Source organism: Aythya fuligula, chromosome 24, assembly GCF_009819795.1.
Source record: "Aythya fuligula isolate bAytFul2 chromosome 24, bAytFul2.pri, whole genome shotgun sequence".
In the NCBI taxonomy this organism is placed as follows: Eukaryota; Metazoa; Chordata; class Aves; order Anseriformes; family Anatidae; genus Aythya; species Aythya fuligula.
Genome location: NC_045582.1, coordinates 1,862,013 through 1,877,193, shown reverse-complemented (window position 1 = coordinate 1,877,193; position 15,181 = coordinate 1,862,013). Strand labels below are relative to the sequence as shown.

Here is a 15,181-nt window from a genome sequence, read left to right as displayed (position 1 = left end):
CGCCTTCTCCCTCTCCTCCTTTCCCCGCTGTCAGCCGGGCTCCTGATGAAACCTCGCGAGATTTCCGGGAGGGGAGGGGAGGGGAAAGGAGAGGGAGGAGCGGGGCGCGCGCGCGCCGCGGGCTCTCGCGAGAGTTTCGACGAGGAGCGGGGGATGGAGGGAGGTAACGCCCCGCCCCTCTGCTGACGACACGAGGCGGCGGCCAATCAGCGCGCGGCGGGTTGGACCGCGGGGGGGCGGGGCCTGCGCCCGGACTCCCCCCTCCCCTAGGCCGCCGCCGCCGCCAGCTCCGCACGCCCTCCCCACCTCTCGCGAGACTCGGCGTTGTCGCGAGACTCTCGCGGAGTCTCGCGAGAGGCGGCGCGGCCGGGAGATGGCGGCGGCCGGCGCCGTGTGAGGCGGGCGCGGAGCGGCCCCGGCGGCCTCGGGGGCGTCGGGGGCCTCCCCCCGGCCCTTCCTCAGGCGACACCGGCGCCGCGGCCCCTCCTCGGGCCGCCCCTAACCTCTCCCTCGCCATGAAGGCGGCGCCGGGCGGTGCCGAGGGTGAGTAGTGCCTCCGGGCCGTGGGGGGGGGGGGGGGGGGGGGGGGCGCTGAGGGGAGGCCGCGGCCTCGCCGGTGGGGCCTGAGGGTGGGGAAGGGGGGGGTGGGGGGGGTCCAACCGCTCCCTGTCAGCGCTCGGAGGGGTAACGGGCCCGCTGGCACCGGGCTGGGGCCGCCCCATAGTTTCTGGGGCTGTTGGGGTGGGAAATGGGGAGGGGGGTGGTCAGAGAGCGACCCGAGATCCCGGCCAGGAGGGCCCCGAGATCCCGGCCCGAAATTGTCACCAGGAAGCGGGCAGGCTGTGGGGCAGATCGGGCAGGAGGTGGTGGCGTTGCTGTCCCTTTTGGGGGGGGGGGGGTTAAGGAAAGCTGGAGCTGGGGGTTAGGGACGCGGTTCAGTGGGTGGCTCTGGTGACAGTGGTGGCAGGGGGGTGCTTAGGCCAGATGGCCTTGGGGGACTTTTCCAGCCTTGATGATCCTGTGAAATAAAGGGAGCGGCCTCAGCACGGCTCAGCTGAAACCCAGCAGGGCTCTGGGAGCACGAACCTGGTGGGAAGGGACAGGCACGTCCCAGGGGTGCCCAGAGCCAGGCCGAGAGGCTGCAGACACCCAGGCAGCAGTGGCTGAACACCGAAGCACTTTGTCACCCTATGGGTGACCGAGTGCCCACCGGGCTGCCCCGAGCTGCTGGAGTCTCCTCTGGCTGGAGGAGTTTGGAAGGCAGCTGGATGTGATCCTGGGTGCCCAGCCACCCTCGGCCAGGCTGTGTTTGTAGCGTGGCTGGGAGGTGCGAAGTGTCCCAAAAAATTCAACAAGCACCCAGTTATTTCAGACCCTCGCACTTGGTGGTGCCAGCATCAACTCTGTGAACCGGGCGTGCATCAGTAACAAGGACAAAGCCTTTGAATTCCACACCAAGGGTCGCAGTTAACGTGTCACAGGCTCGTGTTTGCCTTGGAGGCAGTAGTGGCTGTGGCAAGGTTTATTTTGGCACTGATGTCTGCTGTCTGTCTGTCTTTTTTTCTTTACAAATGCAACTGGAGGAAAAAAAAATAGCACAAAGGAGGGAAAAAAGCTAATTGTGGTAGTACCAAAGCCCACGTTCTCTTGTGTAAGGCTTCTCTTGGCCGAGGCTTTTGGTGAGGGAAGGGTCTGTGAAGATTCTCGCTGCACAAGAAGGTGGAAGAGTGAACAGTGAGGGGGAATCCCGGGAATTAAGCATAACGTCTCTTCTTTACCTCTCCATTTTTCACTGTGTGGAAGCCTCATCTTCAGGCCGTGCTGTCATAGCCCCAAACGGTCTGTCAGTACCCTCCTGTCGTGCCAGAACTTATCCTGACGGGGCCAGGTCATTCTAGGGGGGCTGTGCAAAGAGGAGCCCTTCTCCAACAGGCCCTGAGGCTCTTTAGGACCTCTGGGTTTGGATGGCTGGTGATATAACATTTATTTAGCCTTAAAGTCTGGGCTGTAGGGATAAGACAGCAATAAATATATTTTTTAAAACTGTGCCTAGCTTAAAAGTGGGAAGCGTTCTCATTACAACTGCCAGGCTGTGTTGTTTGTAAAACCTGCAGATATTGTCCTGTCCTCTCTCCTGAGTTGTCCCCGTGGTTGGTCTTGCAGAAGCGGAGAAGCTGAACAAGATGAGTACTCTCCTAGAAAGACTCCACGCAAAGTACAACCAGAACAGACCCTGGACAGAAACCATGAAGCTAGTCCGTCAAGTCATGGTGAGAAGGGCTGGGATCCGAGCAGGAGGGTGCTGGAGTTCATTTTTTTTCTGCAGAGTGCTTTGTGTTTTGGCTTTCTTTTGGCTCAGCGTAGCTGGGGTGTGCTGTCCTCACACCCGCAGCGTGCAGGGAGGGATGGGATTCCCTTCTAGCTAGGTGAGGGTAGGGAGGAGCAGGAGGCAGGGCAGAGCTACCTGAAGGACTGCTGCGTTTATCGTGGTGGTAAAAGTTCACCTCTCTGTTTGTCTCCTCGTACACAACTCTCAGGTTATGCCTATTAAAAAGTCGTTACAGTCTGTTGTTCCACAGGAGCAAGTTGCTCCAAAAAGAAATATCAATTCCAAGCCTGCCTTTGTTACCTGCTTCCAAAATGGGTGCTGTTCTCGTACAGGAATCAAAATGAGGGTGTAATTTCGGGATGAAATCTAATCTGCCTTTAATTACCTGAATAAACCTCACTTGACTGAACAAAAATTGTGGCAATTCCCCCTCACTGAGTGACGCATAAAGAGGACATTTTTCTTCTTCCTGGCGTAGGAAAAACGAGTTGTGATGAACTCTGGGGGGCACCAACATCTGGTGAGCTGCTTGGAGACTCTGCAGAAGGCATTAAAAGGTTGGTGCATCCTGTGTGTGCGCAGTGGGAGATGCTTAACGGTGACATACGGTGGAAATTCTCTGCAGAGCAGAAGCGAGGCCGTTGCTTGCACATCTCACTGCGTTCGTGGGGCTCACGTTTCCATCAGCATGCTTCTGTCTTGTGACTCAGTGTCAGTCAAGATCGCTTGTGTTATTTTTATCCTTATTGCCCCTACCTGAATTCCACTGGAGGAAGAAATCCGTTCTCCCTCAGTACTGCTGAGAACGTTTGTTTTCCTCCATTTAAATTGTTCCGTTCCAGTGTTGAGTGCAGATAATGCTTAGAGATGCATGTGTTAAGGTACAAGCACACACAGGAGTGAGTGAGGAGCTGGGGTTGTTTTAATGCTGATGTCTCATGCCAGGGAAAACGTTGAATCCTTTCACTAAACCTTGTTTTGTGCTTTTTCCATCCAGTGTCTTCTCTGCCTGCCATGACGGATCGCCTGGAGTCTATAGCCAGACAGAACGGGTACGTCTCCTCCTTTGTTTTATGGCAAAGGCATTTCCTGTTTATCTGTACGCCTCGTAATCTCACTGCTGGTTTGATTGGTTTTTGTGTGCACCTCATAGCAATTTTTGTTTTGTTTTGTATGTAAGCCTTGGATCTCACCTTAGTGCAAATGGCACTGAATGTTACATCACTTCAGACATGTTCTATGTGGAAGTCCAGTTAGATCCTACAGGGCTGCTATGTGATGTCAAGGTGGCTCACCACGGAGAAAACCCTGTGGTACGTATTGCTGAGAAAGACGAGCGTAATACCTTTTTGGGTTTGGAACTGCACTTTTGCCTTCCTTTTGTTTGAGCAGAGAAAAAAATCACAGTGAATGTCCTGCCAGACCAAGCATTGTGCCTCTGCTGCTCGCTTGTTCTCATGAAGGGTCAGAGCCCCCGTGGGGTAGCCTGCAAGGAGCGTTTTACTCACGGTCTCTTTTTCTTTGAGCAGTGTTAAAACTGGAAAAAATATTTGAGGGAGTTTTTGGTGTGTTTCTGAGGATTTTATTTCTGGAGGAAGGATAGGGAAACAAATCTTAGAAAACTTAAATCTGTGAGTGGAAAGCACTAAGATGGGGAATGTTATGGCTGAAATCCTGAAAGAAAATTGCTTTACTTCCCTCCTCCACAGGTGTGAGAGTTTGAACTCACTCTTTATGTTGGTGTAGCTGCTCTTCTGAAAACAGGCCATTTTTAATATATCTATGCAAGATCGCAGGCTCTCAACCTCTGGTGTCACAATTTTAAAAGCTTATCCCAAATCAATCGTTTAAGAAGAAAGAACACTGCTTGTATTTGTTCCAAAGGGGGTTGACAAGCAGAACTACAAACATAGCAACGTGTAGTTGTGAGCATTTTGTTGCTTCTCATCTAAAGATGATGCTCAAAAACTTCACCGTTGTAATATTTTACAGTTGCTGTGCTGCACAAAGACTTAAACTGCGTTTGACATTGATGTTGCTGCATGTTCTTTCCTTTTCAGAGTTGTCCAGAACTGGTGCAACATCTGAGGTGAGCAACAAGAACGGGTTGCTACATTTTTGGATTGGCTTCTCTTTGCAGTATGGATGTGATACTATTTTACACCTGGAAATACAAAACGTTTCAAAGCTGTTCTTTCCCCATAAAGTCTCTCCTCTTCTTCAGGGGATTTTCTGGCTTTGGATCAGATGTTTCTGATCCTGACTGCCATGCCTGGCATCTTGGGAGCCACAGCACAAGATGCATTCAGAATTGTTAAAGCTGGATCACGTGAAGAAGGCATCACTTAGCTTTCATGTAGCAAAACTCTATTCTGAAGTGACTTGATATTTGTATTAATGGAACTTTTAAAACCGAAGCCTTATCTGCAGCAAATTTGAATGCGTGTTACTTTTTCTCCTTCTGACTTTCAGAGAGAAAAATTTTGATGAATTTTCTAAGCATCTAAGGGGACTTGTGAACCTGTATAAGTTGCCAGGAGACAAGTAAGTCTAGAATATGTATGATATTTATGTCCATGTATATGCAATTAAACCTACAAGCTTTTAGCTTTGTGCTTAAACTTTCATTGTTCCTGTGATCCTGCTGACTTCATCACCATGGCTTGCATGTGAACACAGTGGGCTGGAAGGACTTAATGCAGAGCAGTGGGAATGCAGACGGAAAAGTTAATTTCTAAATGCTCCATCTGATAGGAAGTGCTGCAGCTTGTCAGCCATCAGTTTGTGAGTTGCATTTCTTTGCATGGTTCCTTTTAATTTTTAATTTTTTTTTTTTTTTTCAGCAAACTTAAAACTAAAATGTACTTGGCTCTACAGTCCTTGGAGCTGGATCTCTCAAAAATGGCAGGGATGTATTGGTAAGAACATCTGTATGGTTACTGTTTTTCTTTGTTGTTTTTTTTCCTTGATAATTTTTGTATCAGTTTGACTGATTATAATGCCAAGAACCGTATATCCATGAAGTGTCACATCAATCCCTATATATTGTGACTTTATTGCTAAAAAGCGCAGCACTGATGTTATAGAAGGATTATGCTAGCAGGAGAGTGATAAAGAGAGACAAAAATTGCTCAGAGCTTTCTGGAATTTACTATTGTCCTTTCTAACTACAGAATTCAACTGAAGGAAAGTTTGGAAGGCCAAAAAAGTTCATGATTAGTTCATGATTAGGATTAGTGGTAACAATTGCTTTACATTACAGTCAGAAACGAAGAAACATCTGACTACCTTTTACTGCTGTGGATTCAGGACATAAACCATCCATACTGTAGGAATAAAAGTAGCTTCTGCTTTGCCTATGACACTGTGAAGTTTAGAATAGCTACTTCTGTGACTGAGCAGTGTGTATATTGATTTAAAACCTTAGACTGCCATCAGGACATGAATTTTGCCTTCAGATACGGCTCTAGCTTGTTACAGACCTGTGATTGCCTCTCTTGCAGGCAAGCCACCAATGCAAATCCACTCGACAAGATTCTTCGTGGCAGCGTTGGCTATCTCACCCCCAGGAGCGGAGGTATCTTGGATAAATGCTTAAAAACAGAAAGAGAAAGTTGGTTTTGTTCCGGGTCCCCTTTGTTAACGTTAGTTTGAAATTAACTGGTGGTAATAAAGAAAAACGCTAATCAAAGAGGGACGAGGTGGTTGAACATCTGTAAGTCCCACGTGATCCAGAAAACCAGTCTTCCTTCACAAAGCTCCATGCAGTAATATTGTGGCTGTGGCAGCAGAGAACAGCTCTTGCAAGGTGCTCTAGGAGCTCTGTGCAGCATGTGCTGTGTTACAGTGCAAATACGACGTGGTTACAGGGGTTAGTAACGATGGGGTTAACCTGTGGCATCAGGATCCCTGCTCATCAGCCTCTCTCCCGCAGGTCTCCTTATGAATCTCAAGTATTATGTCTCGCCTTATGATTTATTTGAAGATGGCACTGGAACCCCCATTATCTTGCATGAGAACAATGGTAGGTCGCCTTTGGAAGCTGCTGTGGGCCTACTGCTGCTTGAAGGAGAGAAAAAAGCAGGAGTCCAGGGGAGCAGTCTGGCTCCCCTGTACTGCCGCTGTGTAGTACAAGGAAAGCAGAGGCTGCCTACAGAGGACACAGGTTTAATTAGTACATGAGTAAATGCCGTCTGAGCTGACCATCTTCTTGAGCCTCATGGCTGTTTTGGAGTTTGAATTGGGCTACTACCAGTGGTGGTAGTCTGCAGACAGAGTCTTTGTCCTTAGGATGAGTCTCTTTGTTAACGTGAGAGTTATTTTATTGTCGGAAAACTTGGTATTCCCATCTGCTGTCTTACTGTAGGATTGTTTTTCATGCATGTGCATGGATATTTGTCTTTTTGGTAAAATGACAAAAACCCAGCAGCAGTTAAAAGTGAGGCTAGTCCTGGAAAAGAAAAGGGTGAAATTGTTCTAAGCAACTTATTGTTTTGCTCTGTAAAGAACATACTACAGACTGGCAAACGTATTTGAAATATGTTTTAGGAATTATGCCATCGATCAACCTTGTAAGAAAAATAGTGTTAGGTAGCACAACTAACTCGTTTGGCTGTAGTCCTTGTAGAGGAAGCAACGTGTTTCCACCGTACTGATATTTAGTTCATAAAGGCTGTGTTGTTTTTTCATCACCTTATCTTGTTCCCTTTTTTTTCTTGCCTTCTCTTGCAGTTCCTCGATCTTTAGGTATGAATGTGTCAGTAACAGTCGAGGGAACCATGGCGATGTACAAACTTCCAATTGCACCACTGATTATGGGCTCTCATCCAGTTGACAGCAAAGGGTAAGCAGAGGACCTTTTGGCCAGGCCTTTCTCAGCGGCCTTGGTTAGATGCCAGCTCAATATTCAGCCCTCTTTTGAAGTTAAGAGTGGGGAGATGACTGTGTGATGTCATAGCATTATATGAAGCTGAGAAATGGGTATTTCAGGCACGTGACATGCTTTTGAGGACTGTCTTTTAATTTTTAGGAAGGTATAACAACTGCTTGTATCTGAGCAAACAGCAAATTAGACAGCTGGTGCTCACGATCATGCCCTGCATCTAAAAAGACCGCGTATTAACTTGATTTTCCAGAACTCCATCTTTCTCATCAATCACCAGTGCCAACAGTGTGGACTTACCAGCTTGTTTCTTCTTGAAATTCCCACGTCCCATTCCAGTGTCTCGAGCTTTCATTCAGAAACTTCAGAGCTGCACAGGTGAGTGGCAGATCTGTGAGATGGACATTCCCTAGGTTTTTATTTAAAAATTGCTACTATTTTTAAAAGCATGCCATAAATATTTTTAAAAGCATGCCATTAAAGTTGCTTAAGGTTTTGTGCTGTTTTTGGTAAGAACCAGAGAGGTTTGTTTCAGTAGACAGTAACTCCTCTGGCCCACCATCACCTTCCAGCTCCCAGTGCTACCATTATCTGCCTTTTTTTTTCCTCAGGTATTCCACTGTTCGACACGCCACCAACGTTTGTACCTTTGTATGAGTTGATCACGCAGTTTGAACTGTCCAAGGAGGCCGATCCTGTACCGTTAAACCACAATATGCGCTTCTATGCAGTAAGTACGTCATTGCAACCAGGGCATTATGCTTGTAGTTGAGCACTGTGGGGGGGTTTCATCTGTTCTGGGTATTTTTTCAAGCAGGATACAGGAAATCAGTACAGCATTTGTTCATGGGGAAAGCCTGTGCTATCCAGTCATAAGAATTCTGATACGGACATGACCACAGTAATTAGGAAAACAAACTGTTTTGTCTTAAATGTGGATTTGTCATAACTTGCGCTCCCACAGAATTATTTGTGTCTACATCTGACCTGTGATCTGGAAGATAGATGCAAAGGCTGTTTGGTCACACTGGTGTGCATGCTGATGTGTGCGCACCCAGTGAGGTTGCAGGGGTTGTTTTCTTTCTCTTTAGCTAAAGTTGTATACCAGAAAGCTTTAGGTGGACTGGGTGGCTTAAATAAAAGTGAAATGACAAGATCAAACCTTCAGTAAATGACTTTAAATTTAGACACGTGCTTTAGTGAGTTGGCTCTTCAGAAGGTCTGTTGGCTGTTCTTGGGTAGCGGGTGAGAAGAATGCTGAAGGTAGCTGCAGCAGTGTTCCAGAGACTAGATGGGGCTTGTGGGAAGACATCAGAATCACCTGTGATGTTTGCAATTTTCATTGATTTTGTGTGCAAATAAGTAAACATATAACAAATGGAAAGTGACTCAGTAGTGAAAAATCCATTGCAGTCAAAGTGCTGCTGCAGTAATGACAGCAGAAGTATTGGACTGAGCGTTGCCAGATTCTGTCCTTTCCTCTTTCTTTGGACTGTAATTTGTGGCTGAATCACTTGCATCGCTTGGGAGAAATCCTACTTGTTAAATTAGTCAGTGACAGATCTCCTATTACCTTCAGATGATTTCTCTTTCCTGAGAAGGGATGCCATGCCACGTGAAGCTGTTGTAGTGGGGGGACAGTTAATGTTGTTTGGCAGTACTACTTCTGAGGAGCCAAAGTCCTGTCTTGCTTGTTGGGGTCTGTTTGTCATTTAATGGAAGGAAGATGTCTTCATTGTCATTTTCAGCCAGGAAGGTGGCTTGGCATCCTTTAGATCTGGAGCCTGCTCTTTCCTCTTTAGACATCTTGTTATCGCCTTGTACCCAGCACTGGCTGGAGTAAAGCAGAAATTGTTTGTCAGGCTCTTCCAGGACAGCAGCACTGTTACTTTCTGAACAAGGATGCTCCTCTCCCAGATGGAAGAAGCCTCCAAGGAACACTGATCAGTAAAATCGCCTTCCAGCACCCTGGACGGGTTCCCCTCATCCTTAATTTGATCAGACATCAGGTGGCATACAACACACTAATCGGCAGCTGCGTCAAGCGAACAGTTCTAAAAGAAGGTGGGTACGACATCAAGTGGAATATAATGTGGGGATAATAGGGAGCTGTGGGTGATTTTCCCAGCTGTAGGAATTAGCAACAAGGCCCATGCTGCTTCCCTTTTTCTTTTTTCTTCTATCTGGGTATGTTGAGCTGGCGCCTCTGGCTCATCTCCTGTGTTCCCTAATGTAACAGTTCCCGTGTCTTTCAGATTCTCCTGGGATCCTGCAGTTTGAAGTTTGTCCTCTCTCTGACTCCTGTTTCAGTGTATCCTTTCAGCACCCTGTGAATGACTCCCTAGTGTGTGGTAAGTGCACTCGCTAAAAGCATGGTGTATTTAGAGGCAGGACGGCAGGATTTTCTTCCACTGTAACCAGAATTTTTATCTCTTCTAAATGCCTTCTCTCTTTCAGTGGTAATGGATGTGCAAGACTCTTCTCATGTGAACTGTAAGCTGTACAAAGGGCTGTCTGATGCTCTTATCTGTACGGATGATTTCATTGCCAAAGTTGTTCAAAGGTAAGCTGGATGATTCTGTTCCAATGTTCTGTGTTGCTTACAGTGATGTTTGTAAGCCAATATGCAGGAGCTTGCAAGTACAATTAATTGCAAATGCTTTTGATAGCATCCCACCAAGTTTTTTATACTGCAGAAAATTCAGCTTTGAGGAGGAGAACTGACAATGCAAAACCAGGCTCCGAAAGTAACCCAGAAGCATCTAAAATAATTGCTTGAATAGCTAAAATGTAATTGCTTTCCCATATTTCCCGGATTCCTGTGTAATGATCAGGATAAGTGATTTCTATCCAGAGCATTGTCCAAAAGAGTGGGTGTCATTATCCCGGTTTCGTAACCGGGATGAGCCGAGGTGCAGGCAGCCTGCGTGGCACGTCTGTGGTTACTCAGCCGGCCGGCGCCGGAGCCAGAGAGGTGGCTCAGACCTTCTGAGTCAGTCCGGTGCCGTGCCTGTAGGACCAGGCTCTCAGGTTCACTCCTTTCTGTTTGATGAGCTGTAACAGAGAGATTTCATGTTTAAGAACATATCGGTGAGTACCGTGGTGTGCCTCTGTTCAGGGCACTCCGAATCGTATGGATGAATTCTGTCTGTTGTATTTTTCCTACTTGTTTTTGGAGCCATTCTGTCTGAGTGAGTTTTACACGGGTTTGTTTGGAGGAGAGGCAAACCTGGCACCCTACTGAAAATGCCATTCCAAACATTGAACTGTAACTACTTATTTTGGGGAGTGTGTCCGAGGTGCCTGCCTGTTTATGCTTTCTCCTCTGGTTGCTTGCTTTCAAAGTCTTGTAAAATGTGAAAGAGCTCCCCTGCAGGTTGTCATTTACCCTGGTCTTTTATCAAGGTTACTCCACCCCAGCCACCATGGAGGCATGCAGAACGCAGCAGAATAGACTTCGTGAGTGAGAATAGCTATTTTTATTTCAGAACATTATAGGGTAGTTGACCTTGAGTAGAATGTGACAGTGTCATTGATTTTTACAGGACTGCAGGAAGTGTAAGGCTTGCCAAGCTTAGACAAAGGTGTTCCCTAGTAGAATCCGAGTAACAACCCAGGCTGCATCCTGTGCTTTAACTACAAGATTATCATCTGTCAGCTATTAATTATTAGAGTTAGTTGATTGATTAATTATCCCTGCATTTTGTAATTGCGAGGCAGTTGTGTCATGGCTGGATAAGCACGATGGGATAAGTAAGAACACAAACAGAGCAGCGAGGCATTTACAGTGGCTGGACCTGTTGCCCTCCTGTGCCCACGAGCCTCACTGCTTGCTTTGTCTGGTGAAGGTGTTAAAACTGCTTCGGTGAGCGTTGCTGTAGGGCAGCAAGATGCATGCTAAACCCTTGGTCTTGTGTCTTGCAGATGTATGTCCATTCCCGTGACCATGAGAGCAATTCGCAGAAAAGCAGAAACGATTCAAGCAGACACACCAGCCTTGTCCCTCATTGCAGAAACAGTAGAAGACATGGTGAAGAAAAACCTTCCCCCAGCCAGCAGCCCAGGGTATGGCATGACCACAGGCAGCAACCCAATGAGTGGTACCACTACCCCAACAAACACTTTTCCTGGGGGGCCCATCACTACTTTGTTTAACATGAGCATAAGCATGAAAGAGAGGCATGACTCGGTGGGCCATGGGGAGGACTTCAGCAAAGTGTCTCAGAACCCTATTCTCACTAGTTTGTTGCAGATCACAGGGAATGTGGGGTCTACCATTGGCTCAAGTCCAACCCCTCCCCATCACACACCACCACCAGTATCCTCACCAGCAAGCAACACCAAGAACCACCCCATGCTCATGAACCTTCTTAAAGAGAATCCCCCTCAGGATTTCTCCACTCTGTATGGGAGCAGCCCTCTCGAAAGGCAGAACTCTTCCTCTGGCTCTCCCAGAATGGAAATGGGCCCTGGGGGGAATAAGCAAAAGAAAAAAAAATCCCGCATGCCAGCCGACAAGCCCAAGCATCAGACTGAGGATGATTTCCAGAGGGAGCTCTTCTCAATGGATGTTGACTCCCAGAACCCCATTTTTGATGTCAACATGACTGCAGATACCCTGGACACCCCTCACATTACTCCAGCACCCAGCCAATGCAGCACTCCTCCTACTACATACCCGCAGCCTATACCTCACTCGCAGCCCAGTATTCAGAGAATGGTTCGACTCTCTAGTTCGGACAGCATTGGAGCCGATGTTACTGATATCCTCTCGGATATAGCAGAGGAGGCTTCCAAGCTCCCCACCACTAATGAGGACTGCCCGCCCATTGGTACTCCCGTGAGAGACTCTTCTAGTTCAGGACATTCACAAAGTGCCCTCTTTGACCCCGATGTTTTTCAGACGAACAATAGCGAGAACCCGTACACAGACCCAGCAGACCTGATAGCAGATGCTGCTGTGAGCCCCAACAGTGATTCTTCAAACCATTTTTTTCCAGACGGGGTAGATTTCAATCCTGACTTGCTGAACAGTCAGAGCCAAAGCGGCTTTGGGGAGGAGTACTTTGATGAGAGTAGTCAGAGTGGAGACACGGATGATTTCAAGGGCTATGCATCCCAGGCTCTAAGTACTTTGGGGGTACAAGTATTAGGGGGCGATGGGGGGGAAAATAAATTTAAGGGAAGCAATCAGTCGGATACAGTAGATTTTAGTATTATTGCAGCTGCAAGCAAAGCACTGGGGTCCTCTGACATCATGGAGCACCACAGTGGAGGTCAGAGCCCCTTACTGAATACAGGGGATTTAGGAAAAGAGAAGTCTCAGAAACGGGTAAAGGAAGGCAACGGTTCTGGAGGTAACCTGGCAGGTCCTGGAATAGATGGGAAGCCGGGGAAGCGCAGCCGGACGCCATCCAGTGACGGCAAAAGCAAAGAGAAGCTCCCGAAGCGGAAGAAGCAGGAGACAGACGGGAAGTCTCCATCTCACAGCTCGTCAAACAGGCCTTTCACGCCACCAGCGAGCACTGGTGGGTCCAAATCTCCTGGCAGTTCAGGCAGATCTCAGACTCCTCCCGGTGTGGCTACTCCTCCTATTCCAAAAATCACAATTCAGATCCCAAAAGGAACAGTGACTGTTGGCAAACCGTCTTCTCACGGCCAGTATAGCAGTAGTGGCTCTGTCACCTCCTCCAGCAGCAAAAGCCATCATAGCCATTCTTCCTCCTCCTCCTCTTCCTCCTCCTCTTCAACCTCAGGCAAAATGAAAAGCAGCAAATCCGAAGGGTCTTCGGGCTCAAAGATGAGCAGCAGCCTCTACTCAAGCCAAGGTGGCTCAAGTTCAGGTCAGTCCAAAAGCTCGACGCAGTCGGTGGGAAAGCCTGGGTCCTCCCCCATCACCAAGCACGGCCTCAGCAGCGGGTCTGGAAGCACCAAGATGAAACCTCAAGGAAAGCCATCGTCGCTTATGAACCCTTCCATGAGCAAACCAAACATCTCGCCATCTCATTCTCGACCTTCCGGAGGTTCTGACAAGCTTGCTTCTCCCATGAAACCTGTTCCAGGTACTCCCCCGTCATCGAAGGCGAAGTCACCTATCAGTTCAGGTTCTGGAGGCTCTCATATGTCTGGGACTGGATCGAGCTCGAGTATGAAATCGTCTTCAGGAATGGGATCCTCCGGGTCCATGTCACAAAAGCCGCCTCCTTCATCGAATTCTTCCACGGCATCTTCATCTTCCTTTTCCTCTAGCGGGTCTTCCATGTCTTCATCTCAAAACCAGCATGGAAGTTCCAAAGGCAAGTCTCCTAGCAGAAACAAGAAGCCATCTCTGACTGCAGTCATAGACAAACTTAAGCACGGGGTTGTCACTAGCGGGCCTGGTGGAGATGACCCGATGGATGGACAAATGGGGCCAAGTTCCAATTCCTCAAGCCATACTATGTCCTCCAAACACAACATGTCTGGGGGGGAGTTCCAGGGCAAACGCGAGAAGAGTGACAAAGAGAAATCTAAAGTCTCTGTTTCCGGAGGATCTGTTGACTCTTCCAAGAAGAATTCAGATTCCAAAAACGTCGGAAGCACTGGAGTGGCCAAAATTATCATCAGCAAGCATGATGGTGGTTCCCCTAGTATTAAAGCCAAAGTAACTCTGCAGAAACCTGGGGAAGGAGGGGGGGATAGCTTAAGGCCTCAGATGGCTTCTTCCAAAAGCTACGGATCCCCTCTAATCAGTGGATCTACTCCAAAACACGAACGCTGCTCTCCCAGCCACAGTAAGTCACCAGCATACACTCCCCAAAACATAGACAGTGAGAGCGAGTCGGGCTCTTCCATAGCAGAGAAATCCTATCAGAACAGCCCCAGCTCTGACGACGGCATTAGGCCACTGCCTGAATATAGCTCAGAAAAACACAAGAAGCACAAAAAAGAGAAGAAAAAAGTGAAAGACAAAGACCGGGACAGGGACCGGGATCGGGACAAAGAAAGAGACAAGAAGAAATCTCACAGCATCAAGCCGGAGAGCTGGTCCAAATCCCCGATTTCAGCTGACCAGTCTCTCTCCATGGCCAGCAGCGCTATGCTCTCGGCTGAGCGACCGTCCCGGGCTAGCCCTGAGTTTTTGATCGGGGAAGAAGACGATGATCTCATGGATGTTGCTCTAATTGGCAATTAATTTCCTGAGTGTCTTTGAAAGATACCAAGTACGCAGGACCTGCAGGTTCTAGAGATGGAAAGGAAGGAACCATTCGTTGCAAACCTGCCACGCTGATGTTGATGAGGTGTTATAAGAGAAAAAAAAAAAAAGTATTTCCAAGGATCTCCAAAGTTCACACAGAACGTGTGAGTGCCAGCAGCTCATTCTGCAAGCCAGGTTCCTGACTGTGGCCTTCATCCTACGGACACTTACACTCATTCTTAATTTATAAGTATTAATAGGCCCATTAGAGGTAATGGGCATAAAGCGAAGTGTGCGTGTAAGCGTGGGAGCAGACCTCAAACTGGTGCAAACAAACATAGGCTATTCTGGGAGAATCTGAGTTCCTCTGCCCCTCTTCCCGCTCAGACAGAGTTGGTTTTGCTTTTAGGAAGTTTTAAGCTAATTATTTTAAGGCACAATTTAGGGTTGGGTTTTACTCTTTTTAAAAAGGGTGGTTGGAGGAAAGGAAAAAAAAAAAGTGCTTTTTAGTTCTTTTTATTTCTGTGGCATTTCTTCATTCGTGGCCTGATTCAGAGCAGTGCTGAGGAACTTTGTCCTCCTCTGGCGTGGGCTGCAGTCAGCCACGGTGAGGGCTGTTGGCTTTTTATTCCAGGTCGAAGTGATGAAGGAATGCTGTCGAATTTCTTACTTCCCTTTCATTTTAGCTATTTATTTATGTCCGTATCTGAATGCATTATGCTGCTTGTTTTCATGCGATCTCCATTTTAATTGTATGATGGAGCCCAAAGGGACTCGAGAATTTGGGTAGAGC

General features: G+C 47.8%; 1 protein-coding gene across 1 annotated transcript; it reads left to right on the top strand.

Moving 5' to 3' along the window:
* The first annotated feature begins 439 nt into the window (after positions 1–439).
* Positions 440–14,516, top strand: MED1 (mediator complex subunit 1). Its single transcript, XM_032202713.1, has 17 exons — positions 440–543; positions 2,164–2,270; positions 2,808–2,886; positions 3,327–3,381; positions 3,510–3,642; positions 4,390–4,418; positions 4,802–4,873; positions 5,173–5,247; positions 5,833–5,906; positions 6,264–6,353; positions 7,061–7,172; positions 7,465–7,589; positions 7,823–7,941; positions 9,074–9,275; positions 9,467–9,562; positions 9,669–9,774; positions 11,136–14,516. Exons 1-17 carry the CDS (start codon positions 516–518, stop codon positions 14,383–14,385), a joined length of 4,752 nt encoding a protein of 1,583 aa, XP_032058604.1. The 5' UTR covers positions 440–515; the 3' UTR covers positions 14,386–14,516.
* Positions 14,517–15,181: the final 665 nt, after the last annotated feature.